General features: G+C 34.6%; 1 protein-coding gene across 1 annotated transcript in view; it reads right to left on the bottom strand.

Moving 5' to 3' along the window:
* Nucleotides 1-882: 882 nt before the first annotated feature.
* Nucleotides 883-10,837, bottom strand: part of LOC131156196 (chloroplast envelope quinone oxidoreductase homolog) — a 30,716-nt gene continuing 20,761 nt past the window's right edge. Inside the window, exons 3-4 of the mRNA XM_058109697.1 lie at nt 3,470-3,561; nt 883-1,793 (exon numbers count right to left, since the gene is read on the bottom strand). Of these exons, the coding sequence (XP_057965680.1) occupies nt 1,104-1,793; nt 3,470-3,561 (782 nt within the window). The 3' untranslated portion in view covers nt 883-1,103. The remainder of the gene's footprint in view (nt 1,794-3,469; nt 3,562-10,837) is intronic.

Here is a 10,837-nt window from a genome sequence, read left to right as displayed (position 1 = left end):
GGTTACTTGGGAGTTCTAACCTTGCTTTGTATTTTTTGTGTGGACCATTTGTTGAAGGTGTACATGCATATTTGGTAGTAAGTTATTACTGAAATGATGGCATTAATGAGCCTTTTCCAAGCCTTTAAAAAGTGTACATGTATCTTCTTATTATCAAATATTGACTCATAAATATTTTTTAGGATACAATGTACTAGTAAGTTTGGCTAAAAAGATAAAGTATAATGGTTTACGTAGTTTGTCAATAGGGCAAACTACTTCATTAAAACATACACACATTCCATTTGCTAGTTGATTATCTACTTAGGAGGAGTTCTATAGAAGTCATTCAATGTTCTACTCTTCTTTAAAACTAAGATCTAAATTATGAAAGGATTTGAAAAAACATAAATAACAAATAATTAATACACATTTCCAAAGATATGCTCTTCTTCTTCTAACAAGATTGAAATAACAAATAATTGACTTTCCAAAGGTAGGCTCTTCTTTTTCTTTTGACAAGCCACATTTACAATGGTGGTAATATTGAAATTCAACTAAATTCTATATCAGAGGATTTTTTTTTCAATATTAAAAATTTTCACTTACTGTTTGGATTAAGACCAATATTTTACCTTATTATGGGGCTCAACTTACAGTGTAAGTTTTATTGTGTCAAAAACTTTGTAGAGGTTGATGTTATGTTTCAAATATTAGGAGAAACTCATTACAATTTGATTTGAGTTCATGTGAATTTGGATGAAATTCATTCCAATTTGCCAAAAAATAGTTTTAACTATTGCAAAAACAAACACAATTTTTGTTTATTTAATTTTTCATAAAATTGTAATTAAGCCAATTACATCTACAGGAGAATTCATGTAAGAATTTGTGAGGAAAATATGGTTGGTAATATAATGCATCTATAGAAATTTTCTTTTAGATATAGTATACATCACTGAACATGAAACACAAACATTATTATTTACAGCATCGTGTCCAGAGAGAATAAGGTACAACAACACACCATCATAACCCTTATTTAATGCAATAGTCACCTCAAATCCATATGGCCCATAAGCAACTCCCAATTCCATACATGCTCCAAGCATACCTACCTTATTTTAAGGTTCCACAATGATCTTCCCAGTAGCATGTCCATCAATGCTCTTGGCCCAAGCGTCCTCACCCTTGACCAGAGGATGTTTCGAGTCAATCACCGTCTTAAGCTTCCCCCCCTTCACCAAGGTAACTAAATAATTGAGGTTCTCAGCCTTGGGAGACATTAACAATGGCACCAACTGCTTCTTAGAGAAGGTGAGTTTCTTCAGCGCAAAAGTCAGCATGGCACTAGGGTTGGGAGTGATATCTATCACCTTCCCGTTTGTGCTCAGATTTGGTTCAAAAGTAGACCAAGGAATTCCCGTTGCACAGTGTATCACAGCATCATACTTCCTTCCGGTGGGGCTCTTCAGTGCCGCTCCTTCGGGTGTACTGTAGTCCAAAACTTCATCTGCCCCTAAACTCTTTACAAAATCAATATTCCGGGCACCACAAGTGGCAGTAACATGGGTATTGCCTAACTTCGCCAGCTGAACAGCATAATGACCAACCCCACCGGAGGCAGCAGTGACTAGAATATTCACCTGCGGGCCACTTCCGTCGAGCTTTATCCCAGCAGGTTGGGTAAGGGCCTGGTGGGCTGTAAGACCAGCAACAGGCAAACCTGCACCTTCAGCAGCCGATACTTCAGGTGGCCTATAAACTGTCAAGCTCTTCTTGGCAAGGGCAAATTCAGCTAGTCCACCTCCATTCTTTCAGATACGATATCATGGAAATTCAAGAACCATCAACAACAAATGAACAATAATAGAAACAAATAAATCAAAAATGAAAAGTGATGTTTTAAGACAAAATAATAATAATAGAATGTGGATGCATCCCAGTATGCACAGCCAGCAACACATTTTCCTCCGCGCAAGGGTGAAAATTAAAAAGAAAACAAAAGAAATGCTTATTCTACACTGAACCATGACCAAGAGAAGATGAAATAGAGTTGGCCCATGGGATAACTGGCCCATGCCTTTTCCAACACAAAAAGAGAAACAAAACTTTCATTTAAAGAGAGAAGGGGGGGAAAAACCTTATTTATCTGTTGAAAATGGCTACATATGGTATGGACATTGAAATGGCTTGATTCAATATGAATGCAAGCCAGCCAAGAGCATGACACTATTAAGAACTTTTGCCTTTCTTTCTAGCCTTAGACTAGTCAAAAATAGAGGGCTATTAGTCTGGAGCAAAAAAGCAAGAGGTGGTCCCTTGAAACACTTTTATATCATTAAGAAAATCAAGGATACAACTAATGCCTCTTAACCATGTCATTTATGTTGTCACCAAGATAGATTAACCAGGAGGATAATTTGGCCATGGTGGATGCAAATACTTCTGAGCCCTCATTGTCACCCCAAACCAGAAAAAAAAAAAACAAAAAAATAACAAAACAAAACAAAACAAAAAGATGAGAAAAGAATCAGGTCACTCTGTTGACATTGCTAGGGAGCATTTTCCTTGTGTAGGCATCAGTTTTTACCCCTCGCCTTTTTTTTTTTTTGGAAAGGACAAGCATATTAAGAAGAGAGTGTTAGTACAACCGCAAGGGTAAGTCATCCACCTACAAACCAACAAAACCAACAAATTGTGCTGGAAGAAAGAAACCAATCTCGGTAAAACAATCAAAAGAAAATTCCCTCAAAGAAGCAAGCAAAACAATCCTGTCTCAAAGCAATTGAAAAGGCATAGATCGACCATTGAAAACATGGGCAATCCTCACCAACCAAATCCCACTAAAATACAAGCATTTAATGCACATATCCACAATCCGCTGGCATCATAATGCCTTCCAAGGGCTCCATAGGAAAACAAGAAAGCCACCAAGGAACTATGACACACTCAACACCCACCAGACAATCCAATTAGTCATACAATCAAGTAACCCCACAGCCTCCCAATCACTGTTTCTGCAAAAATGAAAATTTTAATTTCTTATTTGTTAAATAAGAAACAGGCCAATAACAGAGCTGGCAACTGAAAAAAGTAGCTGGAGAAACTGAAAATAACTACGTAGCAGTCAAAGGCTATCTCACTCTTACTCTTTCCATATTTTCTCCCTAACCGATGCCTAGAATACCAGCAAGTAACAACTCTCAGCCATACATATGCAAAGCATTTTGAATGGTGATCCACCCCCACAAAGCAATTAACAAAATTCTTTAAACTAATAGCAGCTCAGATAGAAAACCTGCATCCTTGCTATGTAATATGTGTTTGAAGAATTTGAACAAAACAATGAATTCCCAACCACAAAAAAAATCCCAACCATCTCTCAATATAGCATGTCATTTAATGACACCCAATTTTAGAAGTCTGCCATATCAAACTCATGAGTAAAAAGATTAAAGAAACTAAAAGAATTGTGAATGATACTTACAGCATGGGTAAGCATGGCCACCACTTTGTCACCAGCTTTGAAGTTCGTGACTTGTGGACCAACCTCGACAACCTCTCCCGATACATCAGTTACTGTTCTCCACAAAAAGAAAAAGACAGAAATAAACTTTTAAAACTTTTCAAAATTTTGGAGTATAGATAGCAAGACTAAACATAAGCAACTGGGTAGAGTAAAGATCAGATGTATCCAGCAAATAAATAACCAAGAAAGAGAAATTGAAATTTAAGAATCACAACAGGTATAAAGCAAACATCAACTACTTTTCGGCTCACGTTTCACAAGGGTCCTGTACACATCTGTAAAATATTATAAAAAATAGATAATATATATCCCATAATATCTTTTTTCGTTGTTAAGTAACTTTGTTCACATACAATGATGAATTAACCCACCAAATCATGCAATAATGTAAAACTTGATTTGTCATACTTTTTATTTCAATTCAGTTATTCAGTTACTACTAATAAAAAAAATTATGCATCAAAAAAAGCATTATATATTTGTGCATCATCATATCCTAAAAAGTTAATCACAAATCCACAAAATCCTTCAAAAATAGAACATCCTAAAACTATGATTCTACTGTCCATTTATTATTATCTACTGTATAAAGTCCTTTAAATGTTGATAAAATGTATAAATAAATCTAGTGAGCTTCAAAAGTACAACAAAACTGACTTCAAATATTCAATATAAAGAAAACAAAACACAAGTCGAATAATTACTCATTGATCATACATTCAGGATTTGCAGAGTCCTAAAGTCATATCCGTATAAATTCTTCTACAATATTAAATTTCTACTATTATCCAAATAACCACAATTAACAAAAGGCAATTGATTAATAGCATATGGGTACACTATAGCTGCAATTAGTGGACATAATGAATCCTCCTCCACTGCTATTCCTTTCTACCTGCATTGGGTTAATTGATCATGCGTAAATGCATGAAATTCCAGACCTTGGATTGGGATTTATGTATATTTGAAAATGAAAAAGTGCAAAGTTGTCTTGAGTTTTGCACAAATCCATGCAAATACAAATCCAAGGTGGAAAATCATGCTCCAAAACACCTCTAATCTTATGTCTTGGAATTTTCTATATCCTTATAAATATTTTTAAAATTTAAAATTAAAAAAAAAAAGTTTCAGGGATTTAGGATGCAAATGGATTGAAAAATATATCGCTATGCCATCCTTGCCCATTATTATTAATTGCTGTCCCTCTGGTTCTTTCCACTCTTCTAGAGGCTTATGGCAACAAGACCCATCCCCTTTGTTTTCCAATATGGTAATGGAAATTCTGTGTCTTTTGCTGCAAAAAGCCAGAGAGGCAAGACTGTTTAATGGGCTCAATGTTGGAAGAAACAAAAGGGAAATGGAAGGTCCTGACCTCCTTTTTGTTGACTTGGGGTGGAAGATGATACATCCTTTGTACTTTCGAAGCAATTTGGGCGTTGAAAAATTGGGAAAAAAAGTGAGCTTATGCACATCCGCAATGAGAATGAAGGCATCCTTCTAGTTGGTATTTTGGGCTACAAGTTGGACGCTTTAGAGCTTCCTCTAGGAGCCAAGTACAAGGATATGAGAGGTTAAAAAACTAGCCGAATGGAAATGAAATTAACTCTAAAAGGGCGGAAAAAATCCTGATCAAAAGCACTCTCTCAAATCTGTAGGTGCACTACTTGTCCCTCTTTCCAATCCATTCTCAGTGACCAAAAGGCTTGAAGACATCCAGAAAAGATTCCTTTGGAGAAATATGGGAGAGGATATCAAATGCCATTTGGTTAAAAGGGGAGTTGTCGAGAAACCCGTGCAAATAGATGGCTTGGATCTCAAATCTCTCATTTTGTTGAACAAAACCTTTCTCAGTAAATGCCTTCATGAAATAGAGGGACTATATTAGAGAAAGATTGTTGCTTCAACATACAGCCTTGCTCAAAATGATAGACTTCCAAGGAAGTTAGAGAAACCCATGGGGTAGGTTCCTAGAAATGGATTAGAAAAGGTAGGGGAGACTTCTTCAGCCATCACTCACATAAATAATGGGGACAATATCTTCTTTTGGCATGACATACATTGTGAGCTGATGCTTGGGTAACTATGCATTTTTCATCTCGCAGACAATGGAGTGATTTGGTACAATCCTTTTGTCAGAAATGTTCACAACAGGGAGCTTGACATTTTTTCTGATATTTTTGGTTGCCTACACAACAGAAATCCTCTTATGACTAATCCTAATAAGCTTAAGTGGACCCTAACAAAATGGGAGCTTTACATTCAGCTCCTTCTACAGCAATCTAGATAACCTGCTGAGATCAGAACCAGCTACCCTTGGGAAGCTATCAGGAAATCTCTGACCCCCAACCAAAGTAGCTTTTTTTGCTTGGGTGACAGCTCTGGGGAAGATACTATTAACAACCTTCAGAAAAGGAGAATATCTTTAGTAAACAGATTTTTTGCGTGAAGAAGACACTGAATCATAGTTGTTAGAATTGTATGATTCTCGATTCGAATCATACGATTCATATTGACAAAGGCATAAATTGATTTAAATCACCTAGGAGAATGGCAGATGGCAGTGAACCAAGGTGAATCGTATGATTCACCTGGTAAATCGGTGAATCGAATCAAATCACGCATATCATAAGATTCGGATGCAACTCCTTTAAAACCCAACTTAAAGATTTTAAAACCTTTTTCTTTGTTCATGGTGGCCTTCTATTTGCTATTTACATGAGTCCTGTTCTCCAAGAGAGAAGAAAGAAGTCTGTTGGCCCTCACTCTGCACCTCTTATTTCTGCCATTAGGGAAAATTAGAAGAAAACCAGAGTTAGAGAAGGAAACCTGTTTTGAGAAGAGAACCAAAGTCAACTAGGTGGGAGAGCTTTTGGTTGGCACATTGGCCTCTCCACTCGTCTGGAATTAAAATCTAATTTTCCTTAGTTTTTATATTTTAGTAAGTTTTGTTATGTTTTTTATTTACTGTCTTCTTGTTAAACACCAAAAAGTTCAAATTTTTATTTTTTTAATTGATTCATTACTTTAAAAACCATAAAGTTCAATTTTTCATTAAGTTTTTCTTGTTTCCTCTGCTTATTATTTTTTAAAGAAAGAATGCATATGAATTTTTTATTGTTAAACATGTAAACTTAGATCATAAGCATGAATTTCAATTTTTTAAAACTTTTTGTGCGTCCTTATATTACTTTTGAATGTAGCTTTAGTTTTGAGTCACATAACAAGTGTTATAACTTAACTTGATTCTTGATAGAAATGGAATGGTTAGATCATGGTATATTTTGCTTATATGGCTAGTTTTCCTTTTATATTAATATATGTACGAGTTAAATAGACCGTGGTATGAATTAGACCTACAAAACTAGCTTCAAAGTCAAGCGCCATTCCAATTATCAGCATGCATCCATATTTGTAGAAGTTTTGATGTATTTTACTATTTTATTTGTTTTATATTTATGCAAATCATTAGGAATTGATTTTTTAAATTTTACACCAAATCTTTGGATTTGATTTGATTCTCGATTCTTCATTAATGAACTTGGGATTTTAAGTCATGATTCAAATCTCGATTTGACAATATACATTGAATCCATAAATCACATCCTCTTTCACAGTTCCAGGAAGAATCTGGAAACGTCTGGAATCTATCAACTGTTCTGGTCTTTCGGCTTTGGGTTACAAAAAAGATCATGAAGGATGAGATTTGGGTCTGGAGCATGGTATTAAATAATGGCTGTTACGTAGCATAACAGCCGTTACGTAACTGAAAAATAGGTGGCCGATACCGTTACAGGCTGCATTAGCGGTGAGCAGAAAATTCACGTAACGGCAGTTACACTAACGTTACAGCCAACAGCCCCTTACAGCATACCTTATCTCCTCTAATCTGCTCCATTTTGTGCGTCCAGCTCTCTCCTTCGCCTGATCTCGTCATTTGAAGCCTCCGAAGAACCGAAAAGCAGCTTCGAGCCTTCAAAGTTCGAACCCTTAGATCTGTCAAGCTGAGACTCAGCTGCTGAGTTCCCTCTCCACTCGAATCACTTTTCGAGTCTTCGTCTCCTTCATACAGCTTCGATCTACTGATCTGAAGCTTCGAAATTCCTAAAATCCCCAAAATCAGCTTCGTCTCCCTCAGTCCTTGGTCATTTGTCTCCTTCATCCAGCATAAGAAGCCCTAAAATCCCCAAAAATCAGCTTCAAATCTTCGAAGCCTTCAATTCCCCCATTCGAAGCCTCCATTCGAAACCTTTGATTCCTCCAAAATTTGTGGACTTGCAGGTTGCAGCTGCAGCAGAGCTCTCGCAGGCTCACAGCTTCCGTGGGAGTCGGGAGTGGGTAAGTGGTAACTAGAAGTGGTATGTTGCTTCTTCACTCTTCACTTTTGTTTTATAATTTCAATTTATACTTTATATAAATTGCAAATTACAGTTTGTTTTAAATTTCAGTTTATTTAATTTATTTAATTAGTATATAAATTGTAAATTTTCAGTTTATTTAATTAGTATATAAATTGTAAATTTCAGTTTTTTTTATAATTTTAGTTTATAAATATAATTAGTATATAAATTTAGTTTATTTATTATTTAATTAGAATATAAATTAACAATTGTAAATTAGTAATGATTGTATAAGTAGAATTTATTAATTAAAATAAAAAATTAGTTTAAAATTTTTAAAATATAAAATTTATAGACTTACTTAGACTCTTAGCGAGTTAGAGCCTAGAACTTAGAACTTAGAAACTTGCAAATTTAGTAAAAAATTATTAACTAATATTCTACATATTTTTTTTTTTTAATACCTTGACAATTAATAATTTAATATTAGATCTATAATTTATAATAAATTTTAATTTGTACACAATTAGTCAAGTCTCAACTCTTAAGTGACTCAAGTTCAAGTATATTACCATTTAAATAATTAAATTGTAAGATTTACAATTCCATATTTATTTTGTTAAATTGTAAATTTTAATATAAACTATTGTATTATATATGTATAAATCAACTAAAATTTTTAATAGTTAGTAACTTGAAGTTTAAATTTAATCCATCATTTATGTAATATTGTTATGCAATTAACTAATTAATTAATTATGTACCATTTTATTCTTAATTTATTTTATAAAGATGATAACTTTTTTTTTGTTTACTTGTTTAGAAATCATCTAATCAAGCACCAATATGCCACGTGATAGATAAGGAATTGAAGAGCTACCCAGTGAAGACATTGGTTGGCATTTTGCTACTCCAGTGGAAGGTAATAGACATGTTGTCCTATGTAAATTATGTGGAAAAACAATTAAAAGAGGAATTACACGATTGAAACAACACTTGGCACATAAAAAAGGTCAAGTGTCTTTGGGTCCAAATGTAACCACGCAAGTGAGAGAAGAAATGATGAAACATCTACAATAATATGCAGAAAAGAAGAAAGACAAACAAAAAAGGCAAGATGAAGTAGAAGCTCAAATCAGAGGAGATTTTGAAAATTTGAGCGACGAGGAAGATTCAACAAAGGAAATAATGAGATTTGCTTGACAAGAAAGCATACGAGCACAACAAGAATGGGAAGAGAGGCAAAGATTTAGGGCAAGAACCGGCGAAAGTGGTAATTATTATGAACAAGGCGGTGGCTCTAGTAGTGGCAGTGCCGGTGGTTTTGGTAGAGCTCGGTCACAAAGTATTCAAAAAGCTGGAGGCAGTGGGCGACAATGGATTAATCCAAATACCCCTGAAGCTAGATTAGGAGCGATGGATCCTACTCTAGAAAGAAGTAGGAGTGCCAAGCAACCAAAAATAAATACCAAAATTCTGAAGGGTTTAAGGAGTAAATTAGGAAAAGAAGTGAACAAATTCTTAATTTATAATCGAATTCCAGCGAACGTAGCTGACTCTCCTTTTTTGCAGCCGATGCTTGATGTTACTGCAGAGGTTGGAAAGGGGGTGAAGAGTCCATCACCCTATGAGGTCTCTGAAATATATTTAGAGCAAGAGTATCAGGAAATAAAAACTTATATATATTCTTTTGCTGACATTTGGAATGAGAGAGGTGTAACCATTATATGTGATGGTTGGTCAGGACCCACAAGAAAACACATAATAAACTTTTTAGTTTACTCCAATAGAGGCACTGTTTTCCACAAGTTAGTTGATGCCTCTGATGTGCCGAGCCGAACAGCTGAATATTATTTCAGGTAATTTTCTAATTTTAATTTACTTGAGCCACTTAATAACTTGCATATTTTAATTAAGTAGCAGTAATTGTTGAATCTATAATTTCATTTCAGATTAATGAACGAGGTGGTTGAAGAAATTGAGGAGGAAAAGGTTGTCCAAGTAGTAACTGATAATGAAGCTGCAATGAAGGCGAGAGGGAAATTATTAATGCAAAAGAGACCCAATCTCTACATAGACCTTATTTTGACATTGGTAAGAAAAGTAATGTGAAGGTCTTAGAAAATGCTAAAATAATATCTTCTTATATTTACAACCACACGTGGACAATGAATTTCATGAAAAAATTCACAAATAATAGAGAATTGTTTCGTCCTGCCATAACTCGATTTGCCACCAACTTTATTGCCTTGGAGACAATTGTTAGGCATAAACAAGTATTAAGGGAAATGTTCACATCTGATGCTTGAAAAAAATCAAGGTTTAGAGTGGCAAAATCTGGCCCAGCATATGATGCAAAGAAGATTATCTTAGGGAAAGAGTTTTGGTAGAAAGCCTTCGATATAATTAAAGTACAAGAACCCTTAGTCAAAGTTCTTAAATTGGTTGATGGTGATGAAAAACCAACTATGGGTTTCATTTATGAGGCAATTGATAGGGAAAAGTTGGCAATTCAGAAAGACTACTGATTTTACAAAGATTATTGGAAAATTATTGATCATTGGTGGAGTTTTCAATTGCATCAAGACTTACATGCAGCTGGTAAGTGTAGATAAAATACAATTCCTTATTATTTCAACTTTTAAATCATGTGTAGTTGCATTAAAAGTTACAACACTAATACACTATTATTGAATATTGATTAATATATTTGTAAATTTAATTTTAGGATACTTTTTGAACCCCCAATTTCAGTATGGTGCCCCACCCTCTTTTGAAGTTGCTAGAGAAGTTATTGATGGAGTTAAAAAAGTGATAACCAAGCTAGTGCCCGATATAGATACTCAAATTCGGGCTATTAATCAAGTATTGGTTCTGTTAAATAATGAATTATTTTAGCATTTTGTCATACTTTCTACAATATATATCTAATTAATTAATTATACTTCACAATCTTCACCTTTTTAGTTGTTGCTATACCGGGATAGGC

This window comes from Malania oleifera, chromosome 5 (assembly GCF_029873635.1).
Source record: "Malania oleifera isolate guangnan ecotype guangnan chromosome 5, ASM2987363v1, whole genome shotgun sequence".
NCBI classification, from domain to species: Eukaryota; Viridiplantae; Streptophyta; class Magnoliopsida; order Santalales; family Ximeniaceae; genus Malania; species Malania oleifera.
This window is presented reverse-complemented; position numbering and strand designations above follow the sequence as displayed.